Below are 19,878 nucleotides of genomic sequence, written 5' to 3' on the forward strand. Positions count from 1 at the left end.
GTTACTTCATTCTTTAGCTCTTATTGACACAAGAGAAATTAGGTTGACTTGTCATTTTAACCACTGTTACTTGTCCTTTTAGTGCTGAAGGGAGATGCCACCCATCTTTGAAGGATAATTCAAAAGTTTTAAGTCTTTCAGATACACAACCAAATGGGTGAGCATTTTCACTTGGTTTAGTATTTGGGGACATATTGGTCTCTCCCTATTTGAAATCAAGTCTGCAGATAGTGAATTGTGAAGTCGAACAGAAGCCTGTGAAGTTTCATGCAGTTATTTCACACGCACAAATGCCTTTTTTGGTTTGATTTATCCACCAAATGCATTTTTTAAAAAGGCAATACAGACACACGCACCAGCTATCTCGCAGCAAATGGCAGAGTTTAAAGCAAGAAAAATCATCTTAGTATTTTTCCATGCCATCATTGGAGAAAAGAGGCCCACAGAACACCTTGAGATCTAGATAAGCTAGATAGAAGCTGCTCAAGGTTGTCGTCATGCCCAAAGATCTTAACTCAAGAGAAAAAAAAGTGTGGAATAGCAGGATTATGAGATTCTGCTGTAGTGGTTAATATCAGCATGCCAGTTTTGATTGCAAAAAGAAAAAAAAAGGCTGCAGGTTTTGTTCACTTACGTATTGTGGAAAATGCATGCCATTCTGTTTTCCCCCGGAAGAACAATTACATAATGCAATAACACTGGATTAGAAATGAGTACTTACACAACAGAATATACACAGAGAGCATTTTAGTCAAAAAGTGAGTTCAAACCCCTCCCCGAAATATATTTTTTGTAATCCAAAGCCACTTAAGCATCTGGTAAAAAGGACACAGACAAGGTTGACGAAGCCGCAAGACGACCTCTGCATTTGTACATGTTTTTCACATGCTTTGTGTTGGCAAGTTTTCCATAAATACTGGACTCTACCGGTACCAATTAAAGGGAAAGCACTCACAAGGGAACCAGAACAGGACAAACAGAGTTAAGGCAGAGGATGAATGGAAGTGAGTTAGTCTTTCCTATTCTAACAGCTCATGAAAACCATTTAGGAATCTCATAGCTTCAGGAGAGACTTATCAGACAGGAGCTGTGTCACAAGGCAGTTCAGCACAGCTCCTAAAAGGAAATTATTAAACATTTAGAAGCAACCATCTCCAGGAATGAAAAGTTAGGGCAGAATGAGATGCTATGTGGGACTGAATCAGATTTCCCTTACAGGGCTAGTGCATGGGCTGGAACATTTGCTGGAGAGGTTTGGAGGGAAGGACAGGGTACTCAAGCCACCCCTCCTTTTACAAGTGTCTTTCTCCCAAGTAGTTTATAAAGGTTACAGCTAACACTGGGTGGGAAAGTGGCATTTGAAGGTCATTGTCAAATGACCATTATCTCAAAATACACATGGCTGGAATGGTGCCCAGTTCAGTCACTAAGTTCCCATTTAAAACACAAAAATGGTACCACAGGCAGGCCAGAATGTCTAGCAGTTAGCACATGCTTAATTCATAGCAGTGTAGATGGCCTTAAGCATTTGATCCTGATTGTATTAGAGGCAAAAAGCTGTTCTCTGTAGGTTTTAACACTATCCCTCCTTCCACAGTTATCCTCTCCTGTCACACATGCCTGCCCAGAGTTGTAGTATTTATTACTTGAAAAGCCACATATATCTACTGGTAAATGATTATGAGCCACCACTTCCAAGCATGTTAAAAAAAATACACCAGGCTAGCAACCATCACCTATTATTATTTTCCTGCAGGCAAGTCAACAGCAAGAAGGCAACTGATCGAACACATGAGGCATCTCTTTCCAATTTCTCTTAACAAGTTATATGACAATACAGGCAGCATCAGACAAAGTTTGTGCTCCCTGCCTTGCTTTCAGTCACACCATATCTTTTCAGTACAATTCAAATCCTCCTTTGTGGCTATTGTGCCATCACATGGATCTGGAGAAGTCACAACTTGGAACCTTTTAGAGCACTTTTGGGATGTGGAGGGCTCCTGCCCCTACAAGTCCTTTATGACCTACTGAGACTACAATTGTTTCTCTTTTAAAATATTGCTCAGGCTTCAAGGAACAATGCACCTCAAAATACAGAGTTTCTGGTGAAGGCTTAATATCCAACATAGGTCTCCTTTCACAGGGCTTATGATGAAATAAAACTTTTAATTATGATGCTTCCCTCATTAGAATGTACCTTTATTAAAAGTCAGCATGGTGCAGTGGATTGGGCATTGACTTGGCACAAGGAGACCTGGGTTCAAATCCAGTATCAACCAGAATCACTGGCTGACTTTGCACAAAACCAGTGCAACCTCTCTCACAAACTTTGTGAATAAAATGGTATAAGGCTATGGCTTGATTTAAATCTTCTTTCCTGGCTTCCTAATACATATTTCATAAAGCTGTGAACAAGTGTTGGGGCTGAGCATTCCTTCTTCACTCATCCCCTTGTGATGGCTCCAAAGCTTCATTCCTTGCTTGTACTAAGCCAGACTTCCCCATTTCACCTGAGCTATTTCCTGGCTTCATATGAACCAGGGGTGGGGAACCTCAAGCCCAGAGGCCAAATGTGGCCATGTCCCTCAAATGTGGTCCTGCTCTGCAGGTGATTCCACATGGCTGCAATGTATCCTTCAACTAGGATAATGATTCTTGTCTGCATGCATGTGTAGAAACTTCTGGTGTTTACACAGGCTAGATTCCAGTTATGGTACTAACGGAATAGTAATACCTGTTGCTCCGCCTACTTTTGCCTCTGGCTCCACCTACCACTGACATGCAGGCCCTTGAAAGTTGCCCATCAGGGAATGTTGCCTCCGTCCCATCCCTGATATAATCAATGCTTAAAATTCATCTCAACCCCTTTTGTATATGCTTATATTGAAGTATCATAGTGAAATTGTGAGACAAATGGATTAAAACTTCAACCTGTTTCAAGTATGGCAGTCCAGGTTAGATACACATTTTTCTGTGCAATCGTCACGAGGCTGTCAATGCCACGAGACCTCTACATCACTCAAGGATACTATATCAGCACAGTATGTTTGAGTACCCAGGTTGCTAACCTTAAAACACAAGCCTGACTCCACTGGGATGACTCTAGCTAATAAATATCCAATTAAACATCACCTAAATGAAACGTGTCAGGTTGTTTTAGGCTCCCACGATAAGTTCTAAGATTCTCTGCCTCTCCTGACAAAATTCCTATAGCCCTCCTACACTTTCACAGCATATTTTGAGCTGCTGGAATTCTTTCAATATGCCTACAGCAACTGCTTACCATTGTTGGAGTGTTCCATGCTGTTGTTGGTGCAACTTTGGGTTGCCAGTTGGAGCCTCCAGTTAGTTTCTTTTCTCCTGGCTGGGTCCAGTTCACATCACTTAGAAAAGAAAAGGGAACAAAGATCTTAAATTCAGGGGATGGAGGGGAATCTAGCTGCCTTTCTTGCAGACATGTTTAAAAATAAACTAAGTTCAAACAAGGCAAGGTTAGAGCAATATTTCTTATCCTGAAACTATGTACCTCAACACCTCCCTGTTCAAGCCTCCAAAAATAGATAAAAATGAAGGCAAATACTATCCATTAATGCACACCACTCTAGAGACACCAGCACACAATTGGCTCAAGCCTTACATAAATAGGCCAAAGGGACCAAATGTAAGGCAAAAATGCAGAAAGAAGCAAGAAAGCAGGCAAAGAGAGTGTACAGTCCCTGTATAATAAGACTTGGGTACCTAGAAGTCTGTAATCTTGAGGTGAACTGATTTATTGCAAGATTAACTGTTCATATACAGCTTCCCTAATTCAGAGTTCTCCTGCTCCCACCCCCTCAAAGACATTCGCTATCCTACTCAGAAATGGAAAACCTGGGAGGGGAAAGGGACAGTGTTACACCCTCCCTGCCAGGTTCATCTCAAGAACCTTAGTCTGCATTTGCTGTACAAAATTGCTGCAAATATGTGCTTAATGGGTTAAAACACCTGCATATTGCTGCAATGAGAAATACTCACTTTTTAGTTGTTCCATTTCCAATGCCCAGATCTGTTACAAAACAAGAAATAAACAATTGGAAGCTGCCCATTCATTTATTTCAATTATCCAAAGAGTTGGTACTGTAAACTTTACATAAACTCTACTTACTGCCCACAAGATTGGCTAAAGATGAATCCAGATCATCCAACACTAACTTGTTAGGTGGACCTTTTGAAGTTGGAAGACTCTGGTTTTGAGAGGCCACTGTCGGTTTTAGGAGTCCACCTAATTCATCAAACCCTTTAAGAAAAGCCAAGTAGTATTAAAGGCAATGGAATCCATGTCAATGTAGCATGAGGCATCTTAAAATCAGTATTTTTAAAGTCTAAATGGTATAAAGCTGCAATTATTGTTGTTACTGTTATTTTGCAGTGGAGAAATGGAAAATCCATACATTCAGCATCCAAGATCCAAAAAGAAATGGTAAGAGCACTGGCAGCAGCAGGAAAACATTGATTGATTGATTGATTGATTGATTGATTGACTGATTGCATTCATATGCTGTCTTTCTGCCACAGAAGTCAAGGCAAAGTTGGTGGCCCTTTCAGGGCCCTGGCCTAGTCTTCCTTGCTGTTTCAGTAAAATGTCTCAAGCAACAATACAGATTTATTGTAGCGTAAGCTTTTGTGGATGAGAAACTACTTTATCAGATTTCTGAAAAGGTTGAGGCATCACAGGAAGTTGTCCATGAAAGCTTAATCCAAAACAAATGCATTAACCCATTTTATCAAGCCAAAAGATCCAAACAGCTTTTTAAAGGCTGGCACCAAATATTCTATCACCCAGTGTAATTTTTGTGCATCTTTGAGCAGTATTTTAAAAAGGGTACTTTAAAAAAGGAAGACCTACCACCAGAATCCACAGGTACATTTGAAGTTTTGTTGCCAAACACAGACTCAAAGTCAACATTAAGGCCTGCTGAGGGCTGCGATGGAGCAACAGGAGACTGGGTGAACCCTACAAACAAGACATTTAAAAAGAGCTTATTTATATGCAGTATGTGAACTCTCAACTTGCATGTAAGTAGCAGCTCTATAGCCATAAAAGGATTATGGGCATTCAGACATTGAAAAGGAGCCTGCAAAGAAAGCTTTCCTTGCAGAACTGCATGTTACTGCAACTTGAGAGGAATAACCCATGAGGCAAGAACTGATGGACTCAAGTTTGCATGTTGCATATAGGCAAGGAGCAACAACACCCCCCCCCCCAAGGCACTGGAGTAGGCTTCACAGCAAGATGGCCTGGTGCAGTTATTCAATTTTGTCACTGCTATACTATCTGAGAGCAGATTTATTTTGAAGCGATAATAGACTCCTAGTTTCCTGTCTCAGTTCACTACTTGCAAAATAGCCACCTCTGGGATTGAGTTGTATTCAAAATCACTCACTGGTGCTCCCAACTCTTCCCACCCTATCCCCCACTCCCCATTTTCAGACATTTTCCCAGGCACATAAATTGCTACATCCCAAATATATCAATGGGACTTAGGACCTACATATCACCTACTTTAATCCTGAGGATTCTGAATAAAATGCCCATAAGCACGGTCAGGCACGTGTTTTAAAATTGATTTCCACCTGGCACCAATTTAACCTATTTTGTTTTTTAGAGACTTGAGAACTTCTTGCTAAAATGGATATATTTTTTTTTAAAAAAAAAAAACCTCATGTAGTTGCAGTATTACATGAATGCTTATGGCTACTGCAGCACTGAAAGCAACTCGGTAGTTTAACATGTAGCAGCTACCAGTTTCTTTAGGCAGAATGCTAAAGCTGCATATAGCACCAGGCTTCCTCATTGATCCTAAAATCCTATACAGACTGTCTGCTCCAGAAGGCTCCCCTAATCAGATCCGTACCATGCAACAGAAGAAATAGGAAACATAAAGGTGGACTAAGGTGGCAAGGGATTGAAATACAAATTTATTATATAAACATATGGTCCTTTTAACATCTTGTATACTGTAAGCAACTCTGGTTGCTCCCCCAGCCTAGTTTATAAAGCTGGAGATAGCACAGAAGAGAGACACTAAAGTCATTACAGGACGCAGCATTTTTCCCTAGAAAGGAAAACTGAAGTCAGTTTAGAAGAAACAACACGGGCACAATAGAATTTAATAGTGATGAACAGTATTGACCAACAGAACACTGGAACTTAGGCACTGACTATAGCTTGAGAGGCAGCCAGTGAAATTTCAGCAGATTCAGGATAAAAGGCAAAATGCAACAGAATTTGTTATAACAAGATGCATCAGTTCTCATTACTGGCTATCGATAATCAAGACAGAAATGGATCAAACTTCAATGAGGAACAAGGGGTGGTCATCACTACTATGCTCTTGCTTGTGAGCATCCCAAGATGGACTTGATGGACCTTTGATCTGATCCAAATGGTCCTTAAGTTCTCAAGGCTGGAACATGTATTACGCTAGCACTGTGATGGCTAAATCAAAAACTGCACTGGGCACTGTTCCACAAGGGAACTTGTTGCACTAAGTACAGTTGGTCCATTTCAGAGAGAGCAGTGCATGCTTGCAAGGACAAGGACACACACACACACACACACACACACCACTTAATGAGAAGACCAATATGCCTGTTTCATGGGATCAATGTTTGCAAAGTTCTTATAATTAAAGCTAAAACATTTCCAGGATAAAAGAAAATAAAGACAGTGGCTTTCAGTTATAATGTCATGCTGGGTGCTTTAGAAGTGCACCCGCCAAATCGCTGTCAATTGCCACTCGTTTCAATCTGTGATTTTCTATGAACAAAAAGTGATACAGTGAAAAAACTGATTAAAGCAGTCTTTAGATTTGCAACCTCTTCAGCAAGGACAGGCTAAGTTATTTTTAAAAACAAGCTGGACCCATTTTGATGCATCAGTTTTGGAATTATTTTTAAGTGTTGATCAGCTGATGAAAAGCATACAACTCTCCAGCTTGCTTACAAACTGAAATGGGCATGTCTGCATAATTTTACCCAAGTTTACATAATTAAACCAAGTTCCTGGGCTTCAAAAGCCTTTTACCTACCTCCAAATAGGCCAGCTACAGTTGAGGGCTCACTGCGGAAATGGGAAGCGTTAGGAGGATAAGCTTGAGGACCACAAAAAGAATCTGATAAAGGCATAGGGAGCAGAAGAGCAAAGAAGGAACAGTTACAGAGAGAAAGGAACAGGACACTCTTGTCTCCTTAACCAATTATTTGGACACTAAGTTAAGACAACAACTACGTGACCTATAACACACACACAAGCAATCTAGCAACAACTTCTTAAAAAAAGGGAAGATTTTACACTATCTAAAGACAGGGGGGGAAACATCATCAAATGCCATGTTTTACACCTCTGAAAACAAGCAAGTGTAAAACCCTCAAGGCATTTGTATTATACCTGAAGTAAAGTGACAGAGCTGAAAAGTGGATGCATATTTGGTTTCCACAAAGGGGTTTGATTCAGTAAATGGATTGAAGCGATCTAGAGAACCAGAAAGAGTTAAATCGAAAGTCATACGATGACATGGTAATCTTAGAATTTACGCTTCTGGAGGTCAAATTGTGCCACATCTAGCTTGGAATGGAAACTCCATGCGGCCAAGGGCACATAGCTGGACATAAAGATTACCCCATGGACTGCATACTGCACACAGTAGGTAGTGCAACTCTATATGTGGCTCATTTAGATGAGCAACACTGTAGTTGATATGCCTGTAGCAAAGGCTTGCCTGCTTTTAGGGGGGAACTGTCCCCAATTCAGTAACCTCTGGGTGTTGTTTTTGTTCTTGTTTTACAAATATTAGATAAAACAATAAGGCTGGGAAGGAATATAAAGTCTCCTCTCTCCGCCCTCAATCCCTAAGTAGTTGCCCATCTGAATTTACACAGCTACCACTGCACTACATTCTGTAGGTCATGTATTTACAACTGGGAAGGGAACTCAAACTGTCATTAGGTAATAGCTCATTCATTTTATCTTTCTTTACTCTCTTTTGAAAATCCTAAATTTGCCCAGAATAGTCTGATAGTTAAGAGAAAGGGAAAAGCCAGTCAGATGGTACATTACCAACGAACATCTCATGAGTTGGTGTCCTAGAAGTGAAAGTGGGTAGTACGTCAGAAGAGACAGAGAGGTGATCGCTAGATTTTGTGAGGAAAGGATTTAGGCTTGGAACGGCATCATCAACAGCGTCAGCGGTAGAAGTGAAAGGATCTGTGCAGTCCAAGCAGAGCAAGAAGGAGAAGAAGAGGAATAGGGGTGGAGGACCAGGTTAGCTGTGCATTAGTAATCAGGAACAGCATAAGCAGTTCTGGAAGTCAGTTTTGCTTTAAGAGTATCAGTTTGCATCCCCCCCCAACACCTACATAAATGGCTTATTGGCAAGAGGTAACAGGCATTCTCTAAGTTATCCTGATTCAGGTATTTTCTGAAAAGGACACTGTCTTAATACTCTGGTCTCTGGAAGCAGAATCCACCTACAACATACTGCACAACACCTTTGATATAGAAGAATCCCTTCAGTGCAGTGCCTCTAACTTGGATCATCCACCCCCAGCCCCTGGGCTTTCCCCAAGACTTGCCATGAGCCCTCGCTATGCCCATACAATTTCCTTTCTTAAATGCCTTTTTATCTCTCAAGTTCTAAAAAAAACCTTCCTGTTTTGACTTCTGGGCTCAGTTCACACACCATGGTAAACCATAGTTAACAGTTATGCACAGATCACTCCGACTTCACCCTCCTCCCTCGCAGAAGCCACAAACCATGATCCCTGGCTCAACCAAATGGGGATTGTGGCTTGTTTCACTTAAACAAAACACAACTGGTAAGTCAAGAACAAACCTTGATTTAACATTGTGGTTTATAGCAAAGCAAGCCACCATCTCTGGTATGGAAGCAACACTAAGGGGTCATGGTTTGCTGCTCCTGCATGCACTGGGGGAGGAGCAAAGCAGAAGGCATTCATGGTAAACTATTAACTATGGTTTAACATGGTGTGATAAAGCTGCTAGAGAATTAATATTTAGGCTAAAGTCATGCAGCCCTCTCTCAGTTAAAAACACATGTGATGGCACAGGCTTCACTATGAGAAGGAGAAGAGTAACTCAGCTAACCCAACCTCTCCTTTGGTCTTCATTGCTATTACTAAGCAGATGTTTTTTTATCCCTGATTGCCTCTGAAACAGTGGCCCAACCAGCTCTCTTTACTAGATAGGATGGTGAGGAAATTAGGTGTGGGATGAACAAGACTGCAGACAAAACAAGACATCAGACCCCCCCCCCCCCCAAAAAAATGTAGTTTGTACTAAAGGTTTTCTGTAAGGTAGTAATTTTGAGTTTTTTTCTAATCAGTCAACCAGAAGACCAAATAAATATATAAGCAAATACATCCAGCTAAACCTTGTCTAAACTATCTCCCTGTTCAGTGTGTAGAAGTAAAGCTGTTTCCAGCCTGCTCTGTTCAGTTTCTGGAGTCTTACCGCAGCCCTCTCCATTTTCTCTTATTTCTGACTGAAGCCTTAAATTTGCCAAGCGTGCTCCAACTCTAACCAACCAAAACCCACTCAAACTTGCTTCCACTCTCCTTCAAACTCTTGGCCAATCATAAGGGCAGTAGAGTTTTGTTTAAATTTCTGTTTCCCGTAATTTGTTATGTTTCTTTCCTCCCTCACATTTCTGTTTCCTGGGCTGTACTTTACCTTCCAGGTCAGAACCACCTCTCAAAACCATTTTCTGATACCCCCAAAACAAGATGTAAAACAGCTGAGAAGTTTACTTCCTGCACAATGGTAATGAAAAACAAATTGCCAATCACAGCTATAGGACAGGGGTGCGAAACCTCAGGCCTGGAGGACAAATGTCGCGCTCTGGGTGTCTCTCCTCAATCCTCAGGACTCTGTCCATGCTGTGCCATCCCACCACGCCTCTGCTGCATGCTCCTCAAATAATTTTGCCTGGCTGAAAAGTGGTCATGAACTGTGATGATGTTTGCTAGGATGAAGAGATGTGTGCATACACAAAGAAACCTCTTTGTGGCTATTGCAGCTGACTGCACAATGGCAAGAGCCACATTTGTCGGCCCACCACTGCTGCTTCTGGCCCCGCAAAGGTTGTCCATGACAGAATATGGCCCTTGGGCTCAAAAGATTTCCCACTCCTGCTGTACGGATTACAGTGGTGCCTCGCAAGACGAAATTAATCCGTTCCGCGAGTCTCTTCGTCTAGCGGTTTTTTCGTCTTGTGAAGCAAGCCCATTGACGGATTAGCGGATTAGCGGCTTTTAGCGGCTTAGCGGATAAGCAGATAAACGGCTTAGCGGCTTAGAAAAAGGGGGGGGGAGGGGAAAAAAGCAGGAACTCGCAAGACATTTTCGTCTTGCGAAGCAAGCCCATAGGAAATTCGTTTTGCGAAGCACCTCCAAAACGGAAAACCCTTTCGTCTAGCGGGTTTTCCGTCTTGCGAGGCATTCGTCTTGCGGGGCACCACTGTACATTTAAGTAAAACTTATTTATCAAGTGATTTAAAAAAGGGAGGGGGGGGGAGAAGCCTGAACATGGTCTACCATCTTCTGAAAGAAAAACCCTGAAAGCAGGCTTACATTCTTCATACAGAAAATTCTACCCATTTCTAAATAATTCTAGTTAACGTTTTCAGCAAGGATTTGTCTACAAAAACAGAATATGCTTATTCTACTTCAGCAACCACAAGCATGAACGAAGCTACCAGAAAAACATGTCTACCATCTTGCCTGGCCCTCCACTATCCCACAAAATATTTTGCGGCCAGAGAAAAAGAGTGCAAGGCTGTCAAAGCTATGAACAAGAAAGGAAAAGTATTAAAGGCAACTTGGCCAAATTACTGCATATACTTCCGGGGGGTTGGGGCAGAGGACATGATAGAAGGTGCATTGCTGCAAGAAGGCTCGTTTGAGGGAATGAAGCCCCAACATGAGCAACTTTGACTAGTACACAGATGCCTTGACCATGGTTTTAACTTTGGAAAGGCAGCATGCAAATAAAATGATCGATAGATATTACATTGGGGTGTGTGTGTGTTGAGGTATTACCCAACATATTAAATACATCTGAATGGCTTAAGCAACTGAAAAGTTCAACATGGTAGGTCACATCTTATGCACGTTTGACTTGTGTGATTTTAGCCATACACACATGAAGGCAGGCTTGTTGAAACTGTGCAAGTTAAATCCAAGGAAGGTGGAGAGCTCTTTTGTGTCAGGGGTGGCCCAGCATGTAAGGTGCTTCTAAGCTGTCTGCCTCTGGAGGCAAGGCCTGTGCAATGCACCAGCTCTGGGATGTTCACATAAGATTTTACAGGAAATCAGATGGCCTTGCAAGCATTTCAAATTAGCGTTTGCAGAGCAAAGGCGAATCATTCTGATACTCTGGACTTCGCTCCATAGTCCAGACTTACCTGAAATCAAGCCTCACAATAACTCACAATGACTACAAAGATACGACTATGATTGGGGCTAAACAGGAAACGAAGTTAAGCTATGCGCTATGATACACCATGTTTTGTTTCCAATCCTTCAAAATACGGTGTGAAGAATTATCTGTCCCAGACATTTAAAAAAAAAAAATCTTTTTACCTAATTTAACAAGGCAGGAAAGCTTAAGAGTCTATGAAATATTACTGATGGTTATGAGTGACTATGAAGTAACCAAAACTGGGATTTAACTGTGAGTTTCTTACCTCCCCAGGTCCCTCCTACTTGTGGCGTAGAGGATATAGGATGCACAGACGGATGAAAGGTTGGCTGCAAATCAAGGAGGTCATTTGGCAGCTTTGATGTACTATGGAAACAGATGAGGGCAACTATCAAAGACTTGAGCAACATTGCCTTTCTTTCATAAAACTTAGCAAAGCTATTCAAACTATCATAGTGCTTTCCTAAATGGAATGTGTGTGCATGCATGAAATGTGGCAGAATTTAGCTCACTGGATATCCAAGGCCAGGATCAAAAGGAGGCATCAACATGCCCAGAGGGATTGACTTTTTCCTTTTGGAACCGCAGCCACCCCCATCTCTTTCCAGTATCAAAGGCAGCCTGCTGTAAGGTATTATTTGGAAGGAGGGAGGCATACCATTGGAGTGACAAAAGCACAATGACTCCCTGGGCTCATCAAATTAGTTGTGTGGTTCTTCACATGCTAGCACAGGTTTATTGCTCCTACTAGTTGCATTGAATATATAGCACAAGTGGGAGATTCACACAGATACTTAGGAGGTTTCATTTGCCAATAATTCTTCTGTTTTTAAAGGCTATGCTGCAAGTTTTGCAGTTTGCAGAAATGCAGATGTAATGAAGCATTCATTTGGTTGGGCTAAAATCATGTTTATTTTTGCTGCTTACAGTCAAAGCAACAGTGCACACAGTCATTTTGTGAGGTCCCACCACGCAAACCATTCTGGGTATCAGACTGCATCAACAGTACACTCACTGTTGTACTGTTCTTCTCCAGCACTTCTATAACAAAGCAGTGCTCATAGGTCAAGTCCACAATTGCTGGTGATGGTATCCATGTGGCACCAGAACACACAATGCTTTTCACTGCAATCAATTTCATACTAAAACTCCAGTTTTACATCTTTTTGAGAGGCTTTATAGAGTTTAGAGCAGTGACACTCAAAGTGGTGGTCCACGGACTGGTGCCAGTCCATGATCCATCAGCCGCCAACCCCCAGTGACCACCACAGCCCAGGTTAGATAAGAAGCTAAAGGGACCAAATATGGTACCAGTCCCTGGCGAATTGGAGGTGGTCCACCACATCAGATAGCTTGAGAAGCACTGATCTAGAGAATACGTGTGTGTTTGCACAATGGAGCATCTCATACTTTTGCAGATCATCAATGCTGGATCAGCAGTGTGCACTGAATATTGTTAACCCCTGCCCATAACCTGTTTAATACAAAAACAAAAAATCCAAAATCCTAAGGATCTTTAATTGCATAGGACAGTTTATACTGACAGGCCCAGGTATTGCATGCAGGCTGTGACACTGTTAAAAGATGTAGCTCTGGACCACTGAAAAAACCCCTACAAATTACAGCATAGTTCTACTTTTTCCTGATAAGGCAAGAGTGTCCTGAGCAGTTGCATACTTAAGAATTCAAGCATCACTGCCTTTCTTATACATTTAACCAGGATGTTTGGCTTATTCTCCCTTGGCACTAGATAAACGAACCTTATGGTTAGCTTATGTCAAAGCCAAAGAGCTACACAATAAATAAAATCTACAGAACAGTCTCATTTTAAGGATGTACTCTGGCTAGAAATATTTCCCCCCAATTATGAGCAGTTCTGACATACATCAAGGGCATACCTGTTTGAAGAACTAGGTGTGGAAAAAATGTCAATGGCTGGTGTAGTCATTATGCTTCCTGCTGCATTAGACACAGGAGAGGAGGCTGTTGTTAAGGAGTTATGAGGTTTCTTTGCAAGTTCTTTTAGACGTTGTTCCTGATGGGAAATAAAGACAATTTTTAAAAACAAAGGGTTTTTTTGCTTAGGCAGTTGATAAAGTTAAGCAGAACAAAGCCCTCAAATAGCTCTATTAAGACCTCTAAAAGGGGCAGGCAAACTACAAATGAGCAACAGTGTACATTGTTGTGGTTTTACATTTTCTTATAAATGGTTCTACAGTAGTGCCCCGCAAGACGAATGCCTCGCAAGACAAAAAACTCGCTAGACGAAAGGTTTTTTCGTCCGCGATTTGCCTCGCAAGACGAATTCCCCTATGGGCTTGCTTCGCAAAACGAAAACGTCTCGCGACTTTGTTTCCTTTGTGTAAAAACCGTTAAAACCAAGGGTGCTTAGCTTGAGCAGCTGCAGTTGCGACTTGACTTTGAGGAGCAACTGTTAGCACGTGGTTTGGTAGCCTTTTCTCAGACTTTGCTCACTTTTGAAGATTTTCCAAAACTTTTCCAGAACTTTTCCAGAACTTCTCTTTCATCCATTTGGTAAGTTAAACTTTTAAAACTTTTTTGGGGGGTTTTGGATTTTGGGTTGGGGTGTTTGGGATTCAAGGACTTGGTGTTGGGAAGGGGTTTGCGATAATCTGGGGGCTTGTGGGCCTTTTTTGGGAATTTTTATGATTTTCTGTGACCACTGGGCCAGGTTGGTTTTTTTTTGAAAATTTTTCTGAGTTTGAATTTCTGAGTGCTGGCTGGCTAGGGGAACAGTTGGGGAGGTTTCTGCAGAAATCTGGGACCATGTGGGGTTTTTTGGGGAATTTTTATGATTTTCTGTGACCACTAGGCATGGTTGTTTATTTTCAAATTTTTTTTTCTGAGTTTGAATTTCTGAGTGCTGGCTGGCTAGGGGAACAGTTGGGGAGGTTTCTGCAGAAATCTGGGACCATGTGGGGTTTTTTGGGGAATTTTTATGATTTTCTGTGACCACTGGGCCAGGTTGTTTTTTTTTGAAAAATTTTCTGAGTTTGAATTTCTGAGTGCTGGCCATGTTGTTATTTTTTGAAATTTTTTTTTGTCTGGGTGGGGAAGCAGTTGGGGAGGGGTTTGCAGCAGTTGGGGAGGGGCTGGGGGAGCAGTTGGGGAGGGGTTTGCAATTTCTGTGTTGTGGGTGGGTTGGTGCGTGTCTGTGGGAGCAGTTGAGGTTTTTGAAGACATTGGTGATTTTTGAAGCTTTTCCTAAACTTATTTTGCAGCCATTTGAGGTTTCTGAGGACTTCGGTGGTTGATTGTTGAAGCTTTTCCAGAACTTCTCTTTCATCCATTTGGTAAGCTAAACTTTTAAAACTTTTTGGGGGGTTTTTGGATTTTGGATTTGGGGTTGGGGTGCTTGGGATTCAAGGCCTTGGTTCTGGGTTTTAATTTCTGTGTGGTGGGTGGCTGGCTGCTTTTGTATTTTTTGGGTTTGAAGCACATCACTGATTTTTTTTTCTGTTTCTGAGTTTACGAAGGTAGGAGCTGTGCTGCCATGGGACCCAAGAAGACTGCTGCTGCGGTGGCCGGCGAGAGGAAGAAGGAGAAGGTGACGCTGGAAATGAAGAAGGAGATCATCTGGAAGCACGACGGCGGAATGCGTGTGACGGACATCGCCAGGGAGTACGGCAGGAACCCATCGACCATCGGGACCATCCTGAAGATGAGGGAGAAGATCCTGGCGACTGATGCAGCCAAGGGAGTCACCAGGATCGTGAAGAACCGCCCAGCTGTCCTGGAGGAGGTCGAGAAGTTGCTGCTCATCTGGATAGAAGAGAAGCAGCGTGCAGGGGACACAGTGTCTGAGGCCGTCATTTGTGAGAAGGCCAAGGCCTTGCACGCTGACCTCATCCGGGAACAGCCAGGAACCTCAGCCGAGCCAGAAGTCTTCAAGGCTAGCAGAGGTTGGTTTGACCGGTTCAAGACAAGATCTGGCATCCACAGCGTGGTCAGGCATGGAGAGGCTGCCAGTTCTGATGTTCCTGCGGCTGAAGACTTTGCAGCGGAGTTCCTGGAGGTTGTGACGACGGAGGGCTACGTTCCGCAGCAGGTCTTCAACTGCGACGAGACCGGGCTGTTTTGGAAGAGGATGCCCAAAAGGACTTTCATCACTCAGGAGGAGTCCAGGCTGCCTGGCCACAAGCCCATGAAGGACCGCCTGACCCTGCTCTTCTGTGCCAACGCAAGCGGCGACCTGAAGATCAAGCCCCTGCTGGTGTACCACTCGGAGAACCCACGGGCCTTCAAGAGACACAAGATCGACAAGGAGCGGCTGAGTGTCATGTGGCGATCCAACAGCAAGGCTTGGGTCACACGTGTGCTGTTTGTGGACTGGGTCAATCTTGCTTTTGGCCCTGCTGTCAAGCAGTACCTGCTGGACAACGACCTGCCGCTGAAGGCTTTGCTTCTGATGGACAATGCTCCTGCCCATCCTAAAGGCCTTGAGGTGGACTTGTTGGAGGAGTTCAGCTTCATCAACATCATGTTCCTGCCGCCTAACACCACGCCACTGCTCCAGCCGATGGATCTGCAGGTCATCGCCAATTTCAAAAAACTCTACACCAAGGAGCTTTTCAGGCGATGCTTCGAGGTGACTGACTGCACCACCATCACCCTGCGGGAATTCTGGAAGGACCACTTCGACATCGTCACCTGCTTGAAGATGGTCAACACGGCCTGGAAAGGGATCAGCCAGAGAAATTTGAATTGCGCTTGGCGCAGCCTGTGTGGCACCAAGTGACTCTGATGCACCAGAGTCAACAGTGGTGCAGGACATTGTTGCCTTGGGGAGGACCATGGGCCTGGAGGTCACGGAGGAGGACGTCTGCGAGCTGGTGGAGGGGCACGACGACGAGCTGACCACCGTGGAGCTGGTCGAACTGCAGGCAGAGGCTGCGCAGGAGCAGGCCTCACTGGAAGAGGAGGAAGCAACTGAGGAACGGCTGTCCTCCGAAAGACTGAGGGACATTTGCCAGAAGTGGAAGGAGGTGCAGACTTTTGCAGATCTACACCACCATGAGAAGCACGTGGCACATGACGCTGGGAACTTTTATGATACGAGGGTCATGTCGTCTTTCAGGGAGCTGCTGAAAAGGCGGATAAAGCAGCAGACTATGGACAGGTTCTTGACCAAGAAGCAAAGAGTGGAAGAGGAGCCTTCTTCGAGTGGTCCCCCAGAGTCTTAGAAAATGTACTGTACACTTTGTTGATTTTTAAATGTTTTTCTGTCATGTTTATAAAGTTAATTTATTTTCCCTTCAATTTTTGAACTGCTCTTTACAGTATGTGTGACTTTAAAGAGCAGTTAATAAACTGTTGTTGTACCAAATTTGGCTTTGTTTGGACTTTTTTTGACCATAGGAACGCATTAATTGATTTTCAATGCATTCCTATGGGATTTCGTGCTTCGCAAGACGAAAAATTCGCTAGACGACAAAAATTGCGGAACGAATTAATTTCGTCTTGCGGGGCACCACTGTATGTATGACCCAGTAGTCCACTACCACAAAAAATTCAGGCTAAAGGCTTTGAAAATAATAATTCTATATACTACTTCTAATTTCATTCTCTCATATATATATATATCCCAACTTTAAGAGACAGAAAGCTTGTTCCAACCACCCAAGTATTCATAGGCAGCTTTTAAATGAATGTGAACAAGCCATCCTTGTCAACTGTGATCCACTGTCTTATATACACAGTCTGCTTTTTTGTCTTTGAACACTGTATATACTAAGGGTGGGAAATCTTTTTCCATACAGTGGTGAGTGTGGTCAGCCATACAGCTCCCTCTATCCAGGCAAGCAAGAGGTATTATCATAATTCAAAAGCACAAGCAATAGGGGAGGATGCAGAGCAAGGCAAGTGAAGGGTGTGACCTGGAGGGGATGGCAGAGTTCAGAGCTAGACAGAGAGCTTTGAGGTCCCTCATACTTGCTGTGCAACCATTAGGCAGCCTATATACCACACTCAGTACAAAGGAAAAATCATGCCCACCTTTAAAGCTTTTAAACGTGCCTGCTCTTCCTCTAGTGCGGCTTGTTTTTCCCTTTCATCTACTTTGGTGAGCGACAGGCCGGTGCTTGCGAGGGAGGAGACTGCATTGGAAAGAGTGGTAGCCCTAGGAAAAGTTGACAGAAGGAAACCTGGCAGTTATACAGACGACACAACAGAGAAAGATGCTCAACAGAGCTCCGCTTTGTTTTTTTCCAACCTATAAACATACAAGACTCTTTTTTCTTTTGTAGACTTAACCCTGGGAAGCAGATTTTCCCTGTGTTTCTGTACAGATTGTACACATTTGACGGAAGGGCAATTTGATGGAAACACTTGAAGTCAGCCATGCTCCGTCTATTTCAGGATTCAGTTTATTCACAATGGAATGTGCCCCACTTGGCCTGATTGTACAAACAGAAAGTCAAAGCAGCACACAATCTCTAGGACTTCCGAGAGATAAAATGACATAGCGCTGTTAGACACCACTTCAGTCTAGCCTAGATCACATGCATTTTCCTTACTGGTCCTGAAGTCTAGAAGCTATATCAGCTCATTTTAAAGTGTGTGACCAATGCTATATTGGTGACAAAGGCAAGAGAAAGCTGCTGCCACCACCTTCTGCACTGCTGTTGTGGTTGGTTTGCGGAGATAAGCAGGTTGAGTTCTTCTAGCAGTTGCAGGCTGCACCCAGCCAAGTCATGCAGCATATTCTGCCTTGCCTTCCAAGGAGCTCAAGGTGGCCTGCATGGTTCTCCCTCCCTCTTCTTATGCTAGCAACCCAGTGAGGCAGGTTAGGCTGAAAGACTGACTGGTCAAGGTCACCCAGGGATTTGAACCCTGGCTGAATCTTGGTCTCCCAGGTCCCAGCTTGAAACTCAAACCATTACACTTTAGATTTGCTGAAATCAACTGGTGTTAATTACATCACCTATTACATTTATATTTGATGTTTGGGAAAACGTAAATGGCCACGTAGGAAATGTTCAAATTTGGAAATAACAGAGGGTGTTGTGTTAGCATGACTGCACCCAGATAAGAACACCTGAACAAGTAACATTCTTTCGATTTTTACAAATAAGGACACATGTGAAGCATATTTGAGGAATTTTCAAGCATTGCCCAACATATGGTGCCAACTACAAGGAGAATTTAAAACATGCCTGCTTGCAGCAGTAGAGTCTTTGATTTTCTTTCCTTCTAAGGAGGCTAAGTGCTGTTCCAATGCATCAAGAAGGCTGCTTGGTGCCTACAAAAGAAAATCAGTAGCCTTTGAGAAATTAAAGGCAAAAAATGTCAGGTCCTCCAGTTGCAAAGAATTCAACAATAAGCAGGTAAATACAGGCAGCAGCTCTTAACAGCACCATCGCCAAAATTTTATTTAAAATGCTGCATGGTACATGTGGCCCTAGATTGCTCATTTAAAAAAAACAACCATCCATGCATTGAAGAGAAATACAAAAGGACAGCACAAGGAAAAAATGGCACATTCATGAATGAGTAGTCTCTCTATGTTCCAAGGTTAAAACTTGAAAGCAGCTACTAAGCCACATAAACATGTTAATGCACTATTAATCTTTGCCAACCTGAATTAGTATTTTGGGTGCAAATGCTTATATAGACAGCTGCACCTCTATTACAGAATTTAAACTGATTTAAAATTTAGCAACCTACTGCTTCAAAGTATAGTAGTTTAGCAAGGATCATTAGCTTTGAAACAGAGCAACTGAGAAACGTTCTGAAGTCTGACGATGGAACCAACAACAGATTCAAACCCCATTTTTTTAAAAAAAAACCCTCCAATTTAAGAACATGGTAACAACCAATTAAAGCATTAGTGATTACACCAAGGTCTTCTGATTATGAAAGGCCAAACGGACATGCATGACAAATGCATAAAATCATCTACCTGAGAAAGATCTGGTATGTCTCCTCTGTCTATCCCCACTTGCTGTAACAACAAATAGATTTAATAAGATATAGGCCTTAACCATGTTTGGCTAAAGACAGGATGAAGAAAGCACAATGAAGGTAACATGAAAGGGAAAAAAGGCTGTTTTACACACTATGAAGGCTCGTATCACTCAAGAAAAAAACCTATAAAGAAAAATATAAACTTGCTTACTTTAGTGTGTCAACGGTATATATCAATAACACCCAAAGCAGCCAAGGTCATTTTTAATGATGTTGTCAAAAACACGTGCATAGAGATTTTACCAGCTCTGCAGTCCTTCACTTTTTGTGTCATATGATATAAAAGGGGATGAAGAGCCTCTTTTCTGAAGAATAAGTGATCAAAATCTACCCTGACCAGAGTTACTAGGAATGACCTTTTGTTTACAATACAGTTTATTTCAGCAATGGAATAAGCAAAGTTAATGCTAATA

At 42.6% G+C, this 19,878-nt stretch overlaps 1 protein-coding gene across 8 annotated transcripts in view; it reads right to left on the reverse strand.

The window, feature by feature from the left end:
- PICALM (phosphatidylinositol binding clathrin assembly protein) overlaps window positions 1-19,878 on the reverse strand; it is a 72,650-nt gene that overhangs the window by 11,851 nt on the left and 40,921 nt on the right. For 3 of the 8 annotated variants that reach the window (XM_081860356.1, XM_081860352.1, XM_081860354.1), the window contains exons 8-19: window positions 19,401-19,442; window positions 18,655-18,740; window positions 17,495-17,618; window positions 13,378-13,514; window positions 11,745-11,845; window positions 8,099-8,245; window positions 7,071-7,154; window positions 4,886-4,993; window positions 4,145-4,276; window positions 4,015-4,045; window positions 3,284-3,383; window positions 635-658 (exon numbers count right to left, since the gene is read on the reverse strand). In XM_081860356.1, coding sequence (XP_081716482.1) covers window positions 635-658; window positions 3,284-3,383; window positions 4,015-4,045; window positions 4,145-4,276; window positions 4,886-4,993; window positions 7,071-7,154; window positions 8,099-8,245; window positions 11,745-11,845; window positions 13,378-13,514; window positions 17,495-17,618; window positions 18,655-18,740; window positions 19,401-19,442 — 1,116 coding nt within the window. The remainder of the gene's footprint in view (window positions 1-634; window positions 659-3,283; window positions 3,384-4,014; window positions 4,046-4,144; window positions 4,277-4,885; window positions 4,994-7,070; window positions 7,155-8,098; window positions 8,246-11,744; window positions 11,846-13,377; window positions 13,515-17,494; window positions 17,619-18,654; window positions 18,741-19,400; window positions 19,443-19,878) is intronic. The other 5 variants (XM_081860357.1, XM_081860353.1, XM_081860355.1 and 2 more) reach the window with 4 other exon arrangements.

Source organism: Podarcis erhardii, assembly GCF_964252035.2.
Source record: "Podarcis erhardii genome assembly, chromosome: 4".
NCBI classification, from domain to species: domain Eukaryota; kingdom Metazoa; phylum Chordata; class Lepidosauria; order Squamata; family Lacertidae; genus Podarcis; species Podarcis erhardii.